The following is a 21,297-nucleotide window of genomic DNA, read 5'->3' as shown; positions in this document are numbered from 1 at the left end:
TCTTGTATACTCATTGTCCTGACATATGAGCAAATGCTGCTCAGAAGCCAGACTTGTCTACAGATTTGAGTGGGTATCCCACTATAACACAGAGGGATTTTAATATTTCATCATCAGTTATTCCCCTAGCAATTAAAGGATAAAATTGTAAGATATTTGTTGCCTAAACACGTAGGACCAAGAAACAGGAATGATCACGTAGTCCTGCTAGGCACCTTATATTCTCAGTTTTCATTTACTCATTCAACAAATAGTTAGTTCTATTCTAGACTTGGGACACAGCAGTGAGAAAAAGTGATAAAGAACCTTCTCTCAAGGAGCTGACATTCTAGAAGGGAGAGAGAGACAATAAGCAAACAAATAAATATCTTCTACTAATATAAATTATGTGAGTCATGAAGAAACAGAGTTTTGTGCAGACTGCAGTTCTGATGGTCTTGAGCATCAGTGCTACTAGAAGTGAGTAGCTTGGTGTCTCATTTTTAATATATGTCTAGTAGATGTTGAAGAAGATGCAGAAGAGAATAAGAAAGATTTCTCACCTTGGAAGAAGGACACTTCTGAGGAAGCCACATTTTAGTGATGGGATTAGAAAGACAGACAAATAAAAGACTGGCTTCATTTTTAGACTGTAAATATACTCTTGATGTCGATGATCCTCCCTCCCCAAGCTCCTGTATCTTCAAGAGTGATCATTGTTTATTTGACCCGAGCCAACTTGCAGGCAGAACTTAGTACCACACTATGCTCTCCACAAAGAACATACTGTACTCACACAAAAGCATTAAAAAACGCTTACTTTTTTTTTTACCCCACTTCCCTTGTAATCTACTACCCCATTTATTTGTTCTCTTCAGCAGCAACAGAGTTGTCCTTCCTCTCTGAGCTACTTTTTCTCCTCTCATTCTCTCTTAAACGTACTCCGGTCAGACTTTTGTCCTCACCACTCCACTGAAACTGCTCTCATAGGGTCCCCACTGACCTCCATAATGCCAAATCTGATTGTCACTTCTCAGTTTCATCCTGCTTGACCTGTCAGCGGCATTTCGCACAGCTGATCATTTCCTCCTCTTTGACACACACACCTGGCTTCCAGAACACCATGCTCATCACCTGTTTTCCTCCTACCACACTGGCCACGCCTTCTCAGTCTCTTTGTAGGCTTCTCCTCTTCTTTATAGCTATTAAATATGGGGTTTAATGGCTAAGCCCTCATTCGTCGTTTCTTCACTACCTCACTAATTCTCACTCTTCACTATCTTCACTAACCATTCCCTTAATGATCTCATCCAGACACACTGGCTTTAAATCAATTTGCCGATGACTCAGACATTTATATTTGTAGTCCTGTTCTCTTTCCTGGACTTTGAACTTATGTATCCAATTGTCTACTCAGCATCTCCACTTGGGTGTCTACTGTATATGTCAGACTCAATATGTCCAAATTGTGACTCCTGATTTTTTCCCCACCATCTTGCTCCTCTCTCCAGGAGCCTTCCCCATCTCAGTAGATGGCAGTTCCAGTCTTCCGTCTGGCTGAAAACATGAGGTTATTATTGGCTCTTCTCTTTGCCTCACAACTTTCACCTAACGGACCAGGAAACCTTCCTGGGTCTACTTCAAAATACATCCAGCATCCAATCGTATCTCAGCACCTCCACTGCTACCCGCTCCAAGCCACCATCATCTCTTTCTGGATTACTTCAATAGCCTCTTAACTGTTATCCCCACTGTTTTCCTTGCCCTTCTGGAGTATTTTCAACACAACAGGCAGAGATCTTTGAAAATATAAATCAAATCATGCCACTCTTTACTCAAACCTTGTAATGAGTCGTCTTTTTTGTGTAAGTTAGAAAGTCCTTACAAAGTCCTACATGGTTGGGCCTTCTCTTCCACTCTGCCTCATCTTCTGCTACTCTCTCCCTCACTCGCTCTACTGTGGCCACACAGTCTCCTTGCTGTTCCTGTCACCCACCAGGTGTGCTCCTGCCTGAGGGTCTTTGGACTGGCACTTCCTTCTGCTGAAATCTTCCCCTGAGATTTGGTTAACTCCCTCACGTCCTTCAAGTTGTTGCTCAATTGTCAACTTTCAGTGAGGCCTGCCCCAGCACTCTAATTTTGGCACCTGTCCTACCCCACCCCCACATCTCCTAGCTCTCTTAATCTGTTCTACTTTTTTTATTTTCACTGCATTTATTACCTGCTGACCTAATATATAGCAATTTTCTTATTTATTATGTTTATTGGTATTGTTTGTCTTCCTAGAATATAATCTCCACAAAGCAAGATCTATTCTGTATTCAATGATGTATTGCGAGCTCCTAGAAGAGTGCCAAATTGGCTAAAGAAATGAGTGAAAAAATTAGAGTGCAACATAAGCTTTGCCGATTCCATATGGCAGATGGAGGAAGTGATTACACCTCCCATTCCTCAGAAAACAACTTGAAATGTCCTACTAGATATTTCTATTTTCCAAAGAGTCTTCTCTATACTGTGCACCTCAAGAGAGACTCAACTGACTTTTTTTTATTTACCTTTCTCACAAGAAAGAGCCCAGCAGCACTGGCTCCTTTCTCTCCTCATGGGGATCCTCACTCCTTTCATATACAGAGCTTTCTGATACTCATACTTACCTACTCCAAATATCTTCATGTTCAACAAAAGGAAGAGCCTTCCAGTCAATATGTCCTAGAAGGCTGGTTAGAGAGCAAGTTTGGATACTTGAGCATACCCTTGGATTGTCTCTCTCCTCTCTCACCTCTTACCTTTCACCTCAATCTTTTTTATCAACTATTATGCCAAAAGATGCAATGATCTCCCCAAGAGGAATTCTTGTATTAGCTGCTAAGAGATTACACTCATTCTTTTTCATCTAGTCAAATAACTTTGTAAGAGGTAAGCGCAATAGTGGTTTACAGTAACTTAATTTCAAGCAGCATGTGGGATGAAGGGCTGACAGGCTCTTAGTACAGGCTCTGGTGACTACCCGCTATGCCAGGTCAGCTTTCTCCTCAGAGGTAGAGTTGAACCTGAGCTTCAGGCTTTAAACAAGGGCTCAAAGGCAGGATGAATGAGGACACTATAGAGTCAGAGACTGGTGAGGAATTTCTGAAAAAGACTCTAAAAGTTAGCAACCAGAGTAATGAGAGCATTTGCCAGTATAAAGGCTGCCCATGATACATAGGCAGAGAGAACCAGGAGGGCTGGAAGCCGTTGCAGAAAATCTAAAGGTCATTTTAGGCTGTGATGTTATTTCAGCAGTCTGTTATCAGAGACAAGAATTCTGAAGAGAGCTGATCATCTTCATGAGTATATACTCTTCAGAATCCATGGAATTCTGGAGTCCAGGTGGTGCATAATTGTCCCCATCATTTGAACATGTAAACTAGTGTCTTAGGCACTATACGTTTATATACTGCTATCATTGCATGAATATTGATTGTCACATGTGTAAATGGAAGTCAACTTTGGTGATAAAGCATCTTTAGTTGGTAAAAGAATCTTTATCAGATGAAGATTAGTAGAATATATGCTACATGAAGGTGGGGAATTATTTTTATTTTCTTCACTGCTGTATTCCCAGGTGCTAGAATAATGCCTAGCACATAGTAGATATTCAGTAAATATTTGTTCAGTTAATGAATGAATCTTCCATCGATCAATCTGCCATTGATTTAAAGTCCAAAATATACCTGTAAGAATTATAGGTGATGTTAGTGGAAATGGTGTCAAGATCGTATAGCATGACAACACCTCAGGGAATCTCCCTTTGTCATCTTAAGGACTAAATCTAAAGGTAGCTGGAAGATGATTGTTATAAGACCGTGAAATTTATTGTTGAAAAAAAATCACTGCAGAAACTTAAGAGCTCTCTCAGGGGGTTCCCAAAATACCCAGAGCTGACATGGAATGTCATCTCATCTGGTCCAATTCACCTGAGGGACAGACATTTATCTTTTGTTTAGAGAGAAAAATAAAGACAAGCTTGAACTTCTGCTTGAACCTGGTGCCCTTGAAGTGACCACATATCAAGTCACTACACAACTACTCCTGTATTAGAAACAGGGATTGGGTGTGGTGTGGAAGACTGAGCCTGAAGGCCTATCCTCATCATCCTGGGGTGTTTTTCACTTTGGGCAATTGCTGTTTTAACCACATGATGCTCCAGTTCCTCATTTGTAAACTATCACTTACCCCAAGGAAGTTGTGCTAGAATGCCTACCTGTCTACTTTATGGGGCTGCTTGGAAATCCCACATAAGATGTGTTTGAAGTACTTTGCTAGTTGAGCAGTTTTACACAAATAAAAGTGGAAATTCTGAATGTAGTTTAAGGAGAAATCAAACAGAGAATATACAAAAGTTATTCTAATTTTACAAAAATATATAGATTAGTGAAATTATGAATTTCTAAAAAAAAAAGAATAAGAATAAAGACACAAATGTACAATGTCCTAAAATCAAAGGCAGCCACACTTCCCCTGAGGAACCACACGAAAGAAGTCAGTTTCTGCTGAATCAGCCAAGACATGACATATCGATAATCAAAACAATGCGAGCAATGCCATGTTTTAAATTTGATCCAGATTTAATATAAACATACCCAAGAACAGCTTTACTGGAGTAAAATATATAGGGTCTTAAAGATGAAAACGAGATGTTAGGAGCTATTTACTGTTGAGCTTTCAGCTACATCTCCTGAGGAATCATCAGAGCCATAAGGTGGGGAATGTAATAACTCTTCTGAGGCATTGCAGCTGCTGAAATGCAGACAGATGGAATTTCTGCACTCTCCAGTATAATACAGAAACAATCTCACAGTAGGATAAACACCTATTCCTTGAAAATTTTCTCTTAGCCCTTGAGAGAGGATATTGTATAGACTGGCCGGTAAAACCTTAGTGTTTCGGATTTTCATTTTATATCTGGTTTCCTGTGTACCCTTTAGGAGTCTGTCTCTGTAGCTATAGGAGTGCAGTCCTGTGCTGAATCCTCTAAGACTATACAAAATATAAACATGGCTAATATTTTGGCAAGTTGAAGTCCACAGATGTCATTTGTATTGATACTGAAATCATGGTACCCCAGACTTCGTTGTTGGGAACAAACAAAATGGAAAACCAGACTTTTGTTGTTGATACTGTGAAGATGACATGTGGCGTGGTATCATAAGAAACTTACCAAATCAACTAGTACTTAATGTTCAGCAAATCAAAACTCTGATTTCCTTGAGAGCATTGGAAAATAATTCATTAATTGCATTTTTATCTTTACTTTGTGGCAATATATTGTGCTCCATTGAGATTGAGGTGACTTTTTCCCATCAAATGTTGATTAAGAACTTCCTGAGTGCCAGCCACTCTGCTGGGGCCAGACGCAGGCTGCAATTTTCAATATTTCAATCTCTGAGTTAAAATGTTCCGTATTTGCTGGTTCACTTTAGTTAGTCAACAAGGTTCATCTCATCAGGAAATACATAGTTTAGGGAATGGTGACAGTGAATAGGCAGCTGACTACACAACTGATCACATCAGCTTTTGTGGAGAGAGAGACAGAAGAGACAGAGAAGTTTTCAAAGGTTGTATTTTTCTATTGTTACTCTGAATCGGTAACTCATGAAAAAAGTTAGCTTTTTTTCTGATTAAAGAAAAGTAAGACATGATCATTATAAGAACATTTGTGAAATACAATGAGGTAAATAAAAATTAGTTTTAATCCTAATACCAGGGATAATCACATAATCACAGTAACTTTTGATATACTTCTTTCTAGGCCAAGTTATATTATGCTTTTTTAGAACCAAATGGTGTTTTTCCCCTTAAATTATCTTGAACTTTGTCCCCAGACATCCAGTATTTTCTACAATGTACTTTTTGATGGCTATAACAGTATTCCTTATTATTGAGGTTCCAAAATTTATTTAACCAGTCCCCTACTATTGCTGTTATTTCACAGTTTCCTCATTATCAACCATGGTGGCATGAATATCCTTAAAAATAAAAACTTGCACTTATTTATAAAGATTTCCTTTGTATGAAGTTCAAGAAATAAGATTGCTGTGTCAAAGGTGATTCACATTTAAAAGGCATTTGATGCACATTACCAAATATTTAAGTGTATTTTAACATTCATTTTGTTGAACTGATTTACCGTTTTATTAATGGTTTCCCTTAAAAAAAATTTCTAGCTTTTATCTTACATTTATTGTCTCCTGTAATTTTGAAACAATTGAATATCTATTGAATTTTGAGAAGAAAAAGAGCCCTATAGTACTAAAAGCAAAAAATACCAAAATGCAACCGTGTTAAGGAAAAGACAAGAATGAAAATATTATTAGCTAATGTTATTTCACATTTCTTCTGCCAAAATAGACTCTGGCATTTTTAACTGGCATTTTTATTAAGACAAGTAAAATACATTTCAAATATAGGGCATGGGGTCTCCATGCCTGTTTGAGGCACACGTCAATTTATTCTTTTTGTGTGTGTGTGAGGAAGATCAGCCCTGAGCTAACATCCAATGCCAATCCTCCTCTTTTTGCTGGGGAAGATTGGCCCTGGGCTAACATCCGTGCCCATCTTCCTCTACTTTATATGGGACGCCGCCACAGCATGGCTTGATGAGCAGTGCATTGGTGCGCGCCCGGGATCCGAACCTGTGAACCCTGGGACGCACAAGCAGAGCGCCCACACTTAACTGCTCTGCCACGGGGCCAGGCCCATTAGTTTATTCTTTTTGCTGTAACTTTCTCTGTGCAACATTGAGTAGCATTTTAGAAGGAGAGTTTGTTTTTTTATGTTTGTTCAACTAATAGCACTTCGCTTTGAAATAATTTTCAGTTGTTAATAAAAATACTCTCATTTGGTATTTTCCTCCCAGAAGTTGTGCCAAACTACTCTCTTGTGTTCTGAACATGGATGCCTCTCACTCTGCAAGCCCATTGGTGAATTTTCTTTCCTTTTCTCGAGCAAACACTCTTTGCGTTATTCTTGCACAATTGATGTTCTAGAAGATCAAAGACAAACCCGTGACAACAAAACTAAGGGAATTTGGAAACAAATCTGCTGAATAGCAAAGGAAGATTTGTTTTTTTCTGTTCTTTATTTGTCTTTCCTAATTTTAAAAGAAAATTTTTTCTTCTGACATTGTTTTTCTCCCCTTTTTTTTAGTGCTCTGTGGAGAGAGCGAGAGCTTTCCATGTGCCAACGGAATCTGCGTCCCCAGGAAACTGCAGTGTAACGGCTACAATGACTGTGATGACTGGAGTGATGAGGCTCATTGCAGTACGTGACAGGCTGTTTGGGGGTTGTCTGGGTGGACAGGGTTCTATTCAGGGGCCTAGAAACCAAAGCTATTCCATCGTCCAGTCTTGACAACCACCCGCGTTTGCGCAGACTACTGTCAGTCTGCCTTTCTAAAGTGAGCAATCGTGTTTATCTTCCCGCCGTGTGACCGCAGTGTTTGCACACCTTTCAAAGGCGCGATTTCATTAGGAACCCAACAGCTAGATGCAGCATTGGAACAGATCAGGAACTGAAGCGGTTTTGCAAAAAGTGTCTTAAAATTGGGAGAAGCTTTTCATTTATTTTGCTTGGATGTGGATTTTCGTTTTTGTTTTTAAAGCTTATGAGTAGAAAGATCAACTTTTTTAAAAAGGACATTTTTAACAGGAAAATCTTTCCCCCTCATGATTCTTCACATTCATGACACAGCGGATGCAAAGCCTCCTGTTTGTTTATGCTTCCCCTAAACCCGGAGATAGTCGATGGCATTAACGGAGATAGTTGATGGCATTAACTGTTTTAAATTCTTGGATCCTTAGATTCAGCCTTAAAAATCCTCAGTTTACTTATCATTGATTTGATTAGTTGTTTTGACTGAATGGGGTCGAAGGTTTGTCCAATACTGTATTAGTCCACTTTAGGCTGCCATACAAAATACTGCAGACTGCATGGTGTAAACAGCAGAAATCTATTTTCTCGTAGTTCTGAAGGCTGGAAAGTTCAAGATCAAGGTCCGACAGGGTTCAATTTCTGGTGAGAGTTCTCTTCCGGGCTTGTAGGCAGCTGACACCTCCCTGTATGCTCACTTGACCTCTTTGGAGGGAGAGATGAAAGAGGGAGACAGGGCGAGGGGAAGGAGGGCTGGGGGAAGGGGGAGGGGAAGGAGGGCAGGATCCCAGCCCTATTGGGTTAGGGACCCACGCTTCTGAATCATTTAATCTCTATCACCTCCTCACAGGCCGTATCTCCAAATACCGTCCAATGTTGGGGGTTAGGGCTTCAACATTTGAATTTTGGGAGGGCACAAATATTCAGTCTATAATAAATATATATTCAGATTTAAAGTTGTTCTGCACTTACGCAACAGATTAAAAAAAAGGAGAAAGCCTCAAGAATACATTGCAGGATCTGCTTCCAGAGCAGAACCATGTGCAATTGTGTTCTAATTGCTGTTTAATGGTTATACAACCAAAAATAGTTACTATGGGAAAAGCAGCGTTTTACACCGTGCAGGAGTTGCTAACGCTTTGTAAGAGCTCGGGATGCTGACCTCAATTGAGAGCTTCCTCTGGTCTGTTTGCCAGGTGGACCCACTCGTCTTCCTCCTGAAGGTCAGGATGCTTATTTGTTATAACATTTGAAAGGCAGTATATTATGATAATATTTCAGGTCAATGTTTCCCAAACTGGTGTGCAGTACCCGAGTCTTGAAAAATGCTTGAGAAAAAAAATAAGTTTGAGAAATCCTCTCTATGCTTCCGTGGATTAGACGCAAAAAATGGTCTCTGCTAAGCACTTGTCTGCTTTTATAAGACATGGGACTAATTAGGTAGTTTATTGACTTGTTCATTTATTTTTTAGTCATCTTCAAAGGGAGGAAGGGAAAGGGTTTGTTATTTGTGAGTTCCTTAATCAACTGTGCTAGAAGCATGTACCTACATGATCTGATTTAATTATCAGCAAAGCAGGTGTTGTCCACTTTTGTAAAGATGCAGAGCCAAGGCTTGGGGCCGTGAATGAATTTGCCAGTGGTTCCAAGTTCTAGATTTCAGTCTTGAATGATGCCAAATCTAATGCTATTTTCCCTAAACTGTGCTGCCTTTGACTTGCCCTTGTCCATAAAAGTTCAGATTTGGTGAACGATTACGTTCTGATCACTTGTGTGACAGGAAAATATTTGACTATTTTGGTTGCCCTATTACCCTTTGGGAGGTAATTGACTATTACCATGGCACTCCAGGGATCTTGGACAGCTGACTGACTTTCTCCCCTAAGTAATTTTAGCGTATTTATCAGTTCCTTCCTAAGTATTTGTTGAATGAACAGATTTCCAACCACCTGGAACATTTTTAATGGTGGAGTGAAAAGATTTTTGAAAATTAGGAAAAGTTTTCTTTTAAAAACATCCAGCTCTGTGATTCAGCAGGCTACTCCTCTAATCCTCAATTCCTCTGTCATCAAGGCTGGCTGTACATTAGCATCTCCAGGAGGCCCCACCTGCGGGGATTCATGTTCAGTTGTTCAGGAGGTGGGGCCCAGACAGCAGCACTTTAGCAAAGCTCCCCAGGTGACTCTAATGTGCAGCCAGATTTGAAACCACTGGACTAGAAGGTGTCTGGTGTCTCCTTCGCTGCTAACATTCTATAATCTTTTGATTCTAAAGAAGCTCTAGAACAGTGCCTGGTACATAGCAGTCGTTAGCTAATAGATAAGTAAAGAAAACCCCAAGGACAGTAGCTACCACAAAGTTCGTACACTTTATGCCACCTAAAACCACAGTCAGACCTTTGGAAATAATTTGCTCTGAGTTTTGGGTAAAATTGGTTGACTTATTTTTGAGGACTGTGGTTAACTAATTATACTGAGTGCAGTATAGTGTAGTGACTAATAATAAAAGTTCTTGAGTCAGGCTGCCTGGGTTCCTATCTCTTTACCATTTCCTGCCTCTGTGAACTTGGGCAAGTTACTCAATCTCTCTGTGCCTCAGTTTCCTTGTCAGTAAAATGGAAGCAATAATGGTAACTATAGCTAGAATTGTGCAGAATGAATCACTGGATATAAAGCACGTAGACCAGTGTCTGGCATGCAGTAACTCTTGCAGAGTGTTAGAATTTATTATGCGGTTGTGGTTGTTGTTACTGTTGTTATCTTATTCTCCACTCCTCACACCCTCTCTACGCCCCTCCCCGAGTACCTCTCACCTCCAGAGTGCAGAGGATGACCGCTGGACATCATGGAGACAGCTGATAAGTGTCAGGTGATATGTTGTAGAGGAGACAGAAACACTCAAATATACATAACAGTTTTAAAAGCAGACCACATGTAGCTATTTTAGAAAGGAGGCAACTCAAACAGCACAAAATAAAAATTGGTGTTTCTGAGTCATCAAAAATGACTGTATTTTCTATATTCTCTTTACTAAGACAGAGACGCAAGTAAATACTGGAAAGATTTCCATCCAAATAATAAAAATAAAAATATTTCATTCTACACTTACGGAAGAAGCTTCAGATATCTGGAAAATTTTCTTGTTTAGTGGCAATCTGATTATACTGAATCAATCAAACTGCTGAATATTCTTGAATTCCTGCTATGTGTGAAGCATGTTCTAGGTACCTATAAATATAAAGACTAAGACATGGTTTCTTTCCTCATGAGGCTTTTAGTCTAATTAGAGACATATCATATAAACATAGAGATCATTAAATATGGTGTTGTAGAACAATATAATAGAAGAAATATCACAAAGCAAAAGAAGATTGGTATAAACAAAATGATAGGGATGGAAAGTTCTATGAGTGAGGAAGAGAGCAGGGTCCTTAGCTGCTGGATTAGTGTGGAAAGAATGGATGGAAAAGATGGGATTAAAGCTAGGCCTTGGACAACCAAAATACTAATTACAACCCATCACCACACACATGTACCAAATTCTCCCTTTCACCCTCCCCCCTCCCCCTTTCCCCTCTGGTAACCACCAATCCAATCTCTGTCCCTATGTGTTTGTTTATTGTTGTTATTATCTACTACTTAATGAAGGAAATCATACGGTATTTGACCTTCTCCCTCTGACTTATTTCACTTTGCATTATACCCTCAATGTCCATCCATGTTGTCACAAATGGCTGGATTTCATCGTTTCTTATGGCTGAGTAGTATTCCATTGTGTATATATACGACGTATATATACGACAGCTTCTTCATCCATTCGTCCCTTGATGGGCACTTAGGTTACTGCAACAAACAAAAAATTAAAAAAAAAAAAAAAAAAAAAGCTAGGCCTTGGACTGAGGTGATGTTTGGATACTCTAGAACAGTGGTTCTCAATTGGGGGCAATTTTGTCTCCTAGGGGTCGTTTTGCACTGTATGGAGACATATTTGATTGTCACAACTGCAGAGGTTGGAGGGGGTGCTACTAGTATTTAGCGGGTAGAGGCCAGGGATGCTGCTAAACATCCTACAATGCAAAGGACAGCCCCCCACAACAAACGATTACACAGTCCAAAATGTCTATATTACCGCAGTTGAGAAATCCTCCTATAGAGCTAGAAGTCAATAGTCAAAAGAACCCAGGAGGTCAAGAAGTCTGGCTTCATCTCACAGCTCTGCTATTAATGAGCTGGGCAGCTATGGGAAAACCATTTAACCTCTCTGGTCATCTCAAAATGAGGGCGTTTATGGGTGGAAATTGAGCATCCATACTTGAATCTTGGGTTGAGGCTATGCAATTATGTTTAGAGATTCATAGAGACTGAGCAAATTGAATGAAGTTCTTGATGAGAAGGTTTCTGTTCTTCAGTTTTATCCTTTAATTTAATGATAATTTTGAGGGACAAAAGCTAATAATGTGAGATGCCAAACTGAAATAAATGTTAACATGCAAGAACTTCAGAGGTAACGTTTTGTATCAAGCTTTCATTAAGAAAAAAAGATCTGTATCTACAAAAATATCTACCTTAGGTTATGCAAAATTATGCTTGTATTGAGCAAGATAATTGCAGCAAGCAGCTTCTGAGGATTGTGTTTTGTTGGCCCCAAATTGTGCTGACATCTCTTTTCAGTTCAAATAAACATTTATTCCAATAAAAGGAGGCACTGTGATCTTTGCTATTTGCTGTATATTTCTGGCTGTGCAGTGCTTCTGGTTAAGGTTTTGTATGTTTACTCATCACACAGACCTCAGGGAAGTAACAAGTTGTTTTCCAAATGCAGCTAATTTTGTATCTGACCTCTGAAAATGGCTTCTAAACAAGTAACTCGTAACAGTGGAAGGTGAATCTGCACCTCAGATTTAAAAAATCTGAGGATTTTAAAAAATTTCTTGAGGCATCTCCATTTATGAAACAATTTAATAAATGACAGCGTTAATTTTAAAAATATCTCCAATGAGGTGTTTTAGGGTGAATTACCAGAGATCCCAGAATGGGCCTCACAGAGAGGACACACGAATCTTTGGAAATTTTTGGTGTGTTCTCAGGTTAATCAGATTCTGAAAGGAGTATTGACTCCCCAGTCCTACCATCAAAAAAAGTGAAGTGTTGGGCCGGCCCCGTGGCTTAGCAGTTAAGTACGTGCGCTCCGCTGCTGGCGGCCCAGGTTCAGATCCCGGGCCTGCACCGATGCACTGCTTCTCCGGCCCGTGCTGAGGCCACGTCCCACATACAGCAACTAGAAGGATGTGCAACTATGACATAAAACTATCTACTGGGGCTTTGGCGGGGGGTGGGGGGTGGAAAGGAGGGGGATTGGCAATAGATGTTAGCTCAGAGCCAGTCTTCCTCAGCAAAAAAAAAGAGGAGGATTAGCATGGATGTTAGCTCAGGGCTGATCTTCCTCACACACACACACGCACACACGCACACACACACACATACACAAAAAGTGAAGTGTATTGCTTAAAAAAGAATTAACTCATAAGGTTTAAATCTGTCACCTCTATTCTGCCCCCCTCTTCAGGGAATGCAAGTGCTTTTGCACTGATGGTGAAGTTGGGGACCCTGCTTATTGCTGATTCTAGCATACTGATTCAAAACTTCCCACAAGAGTAATTTAGATTAAAACAAAACAAAACAAAAATCAAAAAGCCCTTTTAAAACTTCCCAAGGAAATGTACGTATGTATCTTGATGCGCAAATTCCCCAACTCTGCTCAGTGGGCAGGAGAACTGAAGTCATAACCTTTCTTGCCTCAGCGAGCTTGTGTGTGTTAGTCCCAGTCAGCAGTGGGGTGCAGGGTGGGGAGTTAGCGCCCTCTGCTGAATGGGAGGAAATAGCACTGTCAAGGTGAACACTGGGACCTCTTTTTAATTCTTATATTTTTTCCATTATGATAGTCGTCCTCGTCTGAAAATTATTCAGCCTGGGGGGGGGAATAAAAAGTTCTTACAAAGTGCTGTATGTGTATAAGAGTGAGCATATGTGTATGCACGTGTGTGTTTGTGTGTGTACACATATACATCCTCTTAATGAAGGCACTGAACAGATGATCTCTTAGGCCCATTCCATTTCTAAAATAATGTGATTCTAAAAGTATTTAAGTAGCTTCTTTTTAGAAGAATGCTTTTCGAAATAGAAATTTATGATTCATGTAAATAACAAGCATAATATTTTGTTGTGGCTAACAGTTTAATCAACGCCCAAGACTGAAACCGAGGATGAAGGAGTTCAAGTTTCCCTGGATTAGGATGACACTGTGCCTGTACCCACAAAGTTAACGTGGGAAACAAAGTAGCCAAAGTTTCTGAGCTTGTCTTGCAGAACAGCAGGAGGACCGCTGATCAGAGAGTAGCTTGCTGACAGCCCTCCGCCTGACTAAACATCACGCAGGAGCACTGAGAAGCTGAAATGAACGATTGTAAGCTTCACACATCGTAGACTAAAGATCCACCGCATGCAACACATAGAACACCCCCTGAATTTGCACATGCAACCCATGAAGAAATATAAGACAGTCACCCCTGTGCAAAGGACTCTTAAAACTTCAGCCCCCGAGGCCACATGATCCTCCTCCCCATCTTATTCTCACAGTATGCTTTGGAAAAATGGTTAGAACTGCATGTAGGCAAGCCAATCAGTAACTGGTAGAAAGAATAACTTGTTAGCAGAAAATTCGTGTCCTCTGCCCAAACTGTTCCTTCTGTCCCAGATAAGGAAGTAACTGAGGTTTTCTTAGATTCCTCAGGAATGGCACATTCAGCAGATCTGCTACAGAGAGGCACCCAACCTTCCACAGTCATCCATCACCTGACATTTCTGAGCCCCCTCCCCAACTCCGTTTACCTTATATAAGTCATTTCCAAATCAGTTCCCCCTTAAAATGGGTTTTTTGGTGACGTTAGTCCGCCATCTTCTGATTTGCTATCTTATCACTTATTAAAATTCTTTCTCTACCATCACTTGCTTGGCCTTTTATCTTGCAGTGAGCAGATCAAACCCTTGCTCTGTAACAAGACTTTTGATAATGAATTCTCATCGAGTTTGAGATATTTATAGTAAAGAGGTACCCATCACCAGTTGTATGAGATGCAGACTTCTGCTTGAGGAGGAACAATCAGCTGGAATACAGGAAACTGGACTATTGACCATTAGATTCTTGGTCTTCATCAGACAACTAGGCTGATCCCCAAAGGTGCCCCCAGTTCTCACCTCTTTCCTTTGTTCTTGCTAGTCCCTCTACTTGAAACATGCTGATGTTTTCATTCCATCCCTCTACTGAAATTCTACCCATCTTCCATGATCCCTCCCCAGCCTTAAGAATCTATTTTTGAACTTAATTCACTTTAAATAAGGGAAAAGATAACACTTTTAAGAAATCTAGTTTCTGTTAAATGCAAGGTTCTTTACATATATTAATTTTAAACATTTTTACAGCTTTATTGTGGTAAATTTACATACAGTAAAATTAACCCATTGATTTTTAGTAAGTTTATAGAGTTGTGCAACCATTACCACCATCCACTTCTAGAACTTTTTCATCTCCCCCCAGATTTCCCTCCCATCTATTTGCAGTCAGTCCCCACTCCTACCTCTTCAGCCACAGATAACCACTGCTCTGATTTCTGTCTCTGTAAATTTGCTTTTTCCGGGAATTTCATAAACAGGTCACACAATATGTGGTCTTTGTATCTGGTTTCTTTCACTTAGCATAATGTTTTTAAGGTTTGTCTATGCTATCACATGTATCAGTTGTTTGATACTTTTAATTGCTGAATAGTATTCCTTTCTATAAGTATACTACATTTTGCTTACCTATTCACCAGTAGTTGAGCATTTGGATTGTTTCTAGTCTTTGGCTATTATGAATAAAGCTGCTATGAATATTCACATACAAGTCTTTGTGTGGATATATGTTTCATTTCTCCTGGGTAGATTTCTAAGAGTGGAATTCATGAATCATATGATAAGGTTATAGTTAAATTTATAAGAAGCTGCCAGACTGCTTTCCAAAGTAGCACTATTATTTTACATGCCCACCAACTATGTTTGAGAGTTTCAGTTTCTCAAAATCCTTGTGAATACTTGGTATTCTCTATCTTTTTTTTTTTTTTTAAAGATTTTATTTATTTATTTTTTCCGCCCAAAGCCCCAGTAGATAGTTGTGTGTCACAGCTGCACATCCTTCTAGTTGCTGTATGTGGGACGCGGCCTCAGCATGGCCGGAGAAGCGGCGCGTCGGTGCGCGCCCGGGATCTGAACCCGGGTCGCCAGCAGTGGAGCGCGCTCACTTAACCACCAAGCCACGGGGCCGGCCCTCTATCTTTTTGATTATAGCCATTTTAGGGTTATAGCTTATTATGGTTTTAATTTGCATTTCCTTAACGACTAATTGTATTGAACACCTTTTCATGAGCTTATTAGCCATTTGTATGTCTTTCATGAAGACTTTCTAGTCAAGTCTTTTGCCTATTTGTAGTTGGGTTGTTTGCCTTGTTGACTGTAAGAGATCTATATATATTTTGGATTAAGTCCTTTATCAGATACATGATTTGCAAATATTTTTTCTAGCATGTGGCTTGTCTTTTCATTTTCTTAATAGTATCTTTTGAAGCACAAATATTTTTAATTTTAATTAAATCCACTTATTAATTTTTTTTTAATCTTTAATTAAATCCATTTCTTATGCTTTCATTGTTATATCCAAGAATTCTTTGTCTCCCAAGGTCACAAAGATTTTTTCCCTATGTTTTCTTCCAGAAGCTGCATAGTTTTAGCCCTTATATTGAAGTCTATGATCCATTTTGAGGTCATTTCTGTGCATGGTTTGAGGTAATGGTCAGGGTTCAATTTTGCACATTTGAAATCCAATTGTCCCAACACCATTTGTTGAAGAGTATTCTTTTCCCGTTGAATTGTCTTGGCATCTTACACATTTTATTTTATTAATCTCTTCTCCAAAACTCTGTTAAGTAATTAATCTTATCCCAATTTCATAAATCAGTTCACAGACTCATAGATTTTAACTAATATACTCAAATTCCCACAGCTAGTAGATGGCAGAACGAGGATGTGTTCTGGCTTACCCAAGTACAAGACCTATCTCCTTATTAAAATTTCCTTCAGTGTTGTTTATTCCAACATTAAACTATAATGTTCCCAAGGTTACATATCACTTATTCTTATCTTGCCACCATAATCTAGGACAGTACTGCTTATTTGAGGGTCATGTTATTTAAGCAATGTTTGTGTGAAAGTCACAACGCTCTAATTGAAATGACTTTCTCTCTCCATTATGTTTATGCTTACCATTGACAAAACTAGGCTTTAATTTTAAAGGAAACACTTTTAGGAAATAACTGCTCACCCTCTATCAAAGCTATTCATTCTGTACGGTCGTGAACTTTATTAGGAACTATGGTGAGTTGACATTATCTTTTCTCATATTTGACTGTAAAGGAGTTTTCAGGGGACGTAAAGTGGAACTCAGATAAGGACTCTCAAAAAGTGATGAAAGCATTGGCTTGGGAGCCAGAGGGTCTTAGTCCTGGTTCTGCAGTAACTTGTTATGTGACCTTGAGCAAGTCTCTGGATGTTTCTGCACCACCGTCTCCTCACCCATAAAACAGTAGGTGTGGACCAGGTTATCATTACAGCTTTCCTCCCATGATATTGTTTTGTTAAATAAAGTACAACTATAACATCCTATTCTGTTCTGTGACACATCCGTGGCTTCTCTTATTTGCAGATTGCAGTGAGGATCTCTTTCATTGTCACACGGGCAAGTGCCTTAATTATAGCCTTGTGTGTGATGGGTATGATGACTGTGGGGACCTGAGTGACGAGCAAAACTGTGGTAAGTAGCATCATCTCACTAAAAGTTTTCATTTAAAATTAAAGCAATTACAGCAAAGAACTTGTAGCTCATTGTTTGTTAATGCATTTGGCAGGTTAAATTACAAAATCGTTGGTTTCTTAAGTTTTAGAAAGAGGAGGTTTTTTTCACTTACTAGTTTTGGTCATGTCTTATGTGTAAATGTAATATTTCTTACATAAAGTCACACTAAGGAAATGCTAAAGAATAGAGTGGAAAGGTGGGTAAAGGTTGTTAATATGTTAATATTTTTTCTCTTTGAAAGTGTTCTATTTCTTCTCTGGTTAGAGCCTGTGGCTCATGCAAAAGTTGGGCAAAACTTTGCAGACAGATATATTTTCTGGGCCTGACCCCTTATTATATATATGTGACAAAAACCCCCTCCTTTATTTGATTGCCAGGCTCTACAGGGATGACTTCTGTGCTAGGAACACCTAGGATTAGGACAGCACATTTGTTTTATGTACAAAAGCTGATCTTTTTTTTTCTTTCTTGATGAGGAAGATTGGCCCTGAGCTAACATCTGTACCAATCTTGTTCTACTTTTATGTGGAATACCTACCACAGCATGGCTTGATAAGTGGTGCGTAGGTCTGCACCCAGGATCCAAACCTGCGAACCCCGGGCCACCGAAGTGTAGCGTGCGAACTTAACCACTATGCCACTGGCTGGCCCCTGAACTTATCTTTTAAAGAATGAACCTACCTACTAGTTGCCAGTTTGTACCTGTAAACAACACCTTCCCAATTCCCCACCCCCCAGCCCCTGGTAACCACGATTCTACTCTTTTTTTCAAATTCAGCTTTTTTAGATTCCACATATAAGTGATATCACACAGTAATTGTTTTTCTCTTTCTGACTTATCTCACTTGGCATAAACTTACACATGCTATATGTCAGTTATATCTCAAAAAAAAAAATAAAAAAAGAAAGAACCTACCTTTTAAAGAGCTGTATTCAATTCTGATGTCATGTCATGAATTAAAACTAGCAAAATTCCTCTTCTTATTTACTTTTTTGACTTCGTGATTAACTGTAGAATTTTTGGGTAGTGTATTATTGGGTAATACAGAACTTTGCAAGCTGAGATGAGGAGGGACACCAGGCAAACGATATGAAATAATATTCAGCATTAGAGAATGTCAAAAGGAGCGCTGGGAAAGGATCAAAGTATGATCAGAGGAATCTCTTAGAGTGGCGAGTGTCAGAAATGGCCCTGTGCTGGGAAATAAGTAGTTTCTAGAAGCACCTGTCTAGCTGTCCCTCACTGCATCCATAAAAATGTTGGAAAATGTATATATGTACAAACCATCCTCGAGTCACTAGATAGATATGGTTATCTTCTGGGGCTGATAAGTCTTGGGACAAAGAATGAGAGACAATGGTAATTGTATACATCATAGAATTTATACTTGGAAGAGGCCTTAGAGATCATCTAATCCAACCCTCCTTTTACCGATGAAATAACTGGAGAAAAGAGAGGGGAAGTGGGGGGTGGTGGCTAGAGTGTGGCTTGCTAGTTGGATAGGTTGATGGAGAAGACCAGGGTATAGTTAGCGTGTGAAAAAGAATGGTCTTACCATGCAACGTAATTCCTTTGAAGATAGTAGGATCATGAAGTTTGTGCTCTTGGGGTGACTTTGTTCTTATCTAATAGTAATAATTACAACTTTCCCTTAGACTAGTCTCTGCCCCAGCTGCCCGTCTTTGGCACGCTGAGCATGCGGTGGCTCTTTTGGTTCCTGCCCAGGCACATCACCTATTGTGTCTTTATTTTTTCCTCTGTACTTCATCTTCCATATACTTCACTTTATTGCTCCAATATACCCTTTAAGATCCATGGTCCCTCCATGAGTCTGTCAATGACAGTGGCACTGTTAATGGAAACTCATGATAGTTCCTCATTATTGAATCTGTTATTCATGAATCCACAGACATCTTTTAAAGGGTTGTTTGTATTAAGGTTATTCCATGTCTCATGGCAAAGAATCCTATACATTCTGCCCTCTGTGAGAAGAAACATCGTTTAGTTCTCTTTTTTCCCAAGGAAAGTATAGTTTGGGACAGAAGTTAAATCCAGGCTAAAAAGAATCATGAAAAAAATAAATATTTTTCACTTCTTACCCAGCAGTTCTTTAAAATATGAGTTATAGATTAAGAAATTTCGATAGAAAACCTAAGCTTAGCATCAGGAAAGATGACAGGAGGAGATACTTGCCTTCCCAATTTCCCATAGGGAGGTAAGTTACAATTCTTATAAACACCAAAGAGTTGTCACAAATACATCAAATCAGCTATCTACACTGTGAAACCCAAATCACAGTTCTTTTTAGTGGAGCCAGTGTAAAAATTACAAATTTTTCATAAGGAAAGAAAATGACTAAACAAAACAAAAAACAACAAAAAGAATAAACTGTGCGTCCTGAGAAAGCTGACAGTCGTTACTCATCTGAAAAGCAGACAGGTCTGCTTTTGAGACACCTCATAGTGATGGTGGCTGGTGAGCCCCACTTGGGTGGGAGGTGACAATCTATTTGTGCCAGACTCATCATAGCAAAGTTACTAAAAGTATCGGAACAATAGGAATAGAATCTTTTCAGCTGGAACCATGAGCCATACAGTTCTAGGTGTTGGTCATGCTGGTTCTCTACATCCTCACGAGTTTTGTTTTCTCCAGATTGCAGTCCCACCAAGGAGCATCGCTGTGGAGATGGGCGCTGCATCGCAATAGAATGGGTGTGTGATGGCGACCATGACTGTGTGGATAAGTCTGACGAGGTCAATTGCTGTGAGTGCCCTGAGGATTTTCATTTTGTTTACTTTTCTATTTCTACGTATTTAGAGAAGATTCTTATATTTTGATTCTAGCCTATAAAGATAATAATTGAGTGAAGTAATGACAATAACAATGTAGTGTATCCAACTTCCACATCTCTCTCACCCAAACTCCAAGCTTAACTGGGCTGATCTGGCTAAGTGAGTGTCTGTTTTCTCTCTCATTGATCCTTGCATCTTCTTTCTGCATCCATGACTTTGTCAGAGGGGATATTCTTCCTAGAGGCTGGGGGACTTTTCTTCTGCATATATGAGTAGTTGAATTCCCCTCCAGGAGCCTCCAAACATGTTCTCAGGCACCCTTTGTGGGAAAACATGGAGAGAATTGCCAGAGTGAAGAGAGCCTTCAATGTTCACAGACTTACACAGCGTGTGTGATAATAGTCATAACTTCACAGCCTATTGTGTGTCTGGGTGAGCGAACAGTCTTTAGGTAGCTGTTACGTCACCTAGCTAATGAAATCAAGTATGGCAATTAACTCTTTTTACCCCCTAGAAACTACAGTATATTCAGTAGACAATAATAAAATAATTGAGTAGAAGCAGCTAAGTGTTATTAAAAGAAAGTAACATTGACTTGAAAGAGTTAATATGATCCATTTTATGCATGTTTAAACTAATTAAACTTTTTATTCCACCTTTTACTGTCCAATAAAAGTAGAAAAAGTTAATAATTTGCCTATCATTTGAGGCAAAAATAGAAATGTGAGTTGCATGTTTTTTATTTTGATTTGACAAGTCATATAAATTAATGAATAAATACAATACCCAGCTTCCCCTTCTCCTGAATTGAATTTGAACTGGAATATCACCTGAGTCCTTGCTTAGCGGACACAGTGGAACAGAGTGGACAGTATCTTGACGGATCCTGGGAAAGCAAGAACATGGTGCTCAAGTGTAACAATTCTGGTATTGACCCTTGATTCAAGATTAGGGAGGGTTTTTTTTGTTTTTTTTTTTGCTGAGGAAGATTTGCCCTGAGCTAACATCTGTTGCCAATTTTCCTCTATTTTATATGTGGGCTGCCACAGCATGGCTACCAACAAATGGTGTAGGTCTGTGCCAGGAACAGAACTTGGGCTGCTGAAGTGGAATGCACTGAACTTTAACCACTAGGCCACGAGGCCAGCCCCCAAGATTAGGGAGTTTTAATACTAG

General features: G+C 39.4%; 1 protein-coding gene across 1 annotated transcript in view; it reads left to right on the top strand.

The window, feature by feature from the left end:
- The window catches only part of CORIN (corin, serine peptidase), a 220,990-nt gene that overhangs the window by 134,096 nt on the left and 65,597 nt on the right, over nucleotides 1-21,297 (top strand). Inside the window, exons 6-8 of the mRNA XM_004419037.3 lie at nucleotides 7,168-7,281; nucleotides 17,179-17,286; nucleotides 19,982-20,092. Of these exons, the coding sequence (XP_004419094.2) occupies nucleotides 7,168-7,281; nucleotides 17,179-17,286; nucleotides 19,982-20,092 (333 nt within the window). The remainder of the gene's footprint in view (nucleotides 1-7,167; nucleotides 7,282-17,178; nucleotides 17,287-19,981; nucleotides 20,093-21,297) is intronic.

Source organism: Ceratotherium simum, chromosome 8, assembly GCF_057802395.1.
Source record: "Ceratotherium simum simum isolate JZ-2026a chromosome 8, ASM5780239v1, whole genome shotgun sequence".
In the NCBI taxonomy this organism is placed as follows: Eukaryota; Metazoa; Chordata; class Mammalia; order Perissodactyla; family Rhinocerotidae; genus Ceratotherium; species Ceratotherium simum.
The sequence above is the reverse complement of the archived record's forward strand: the minus strand, read 5'-3'. Positions and strand labels throughout refer to the sequence as shown.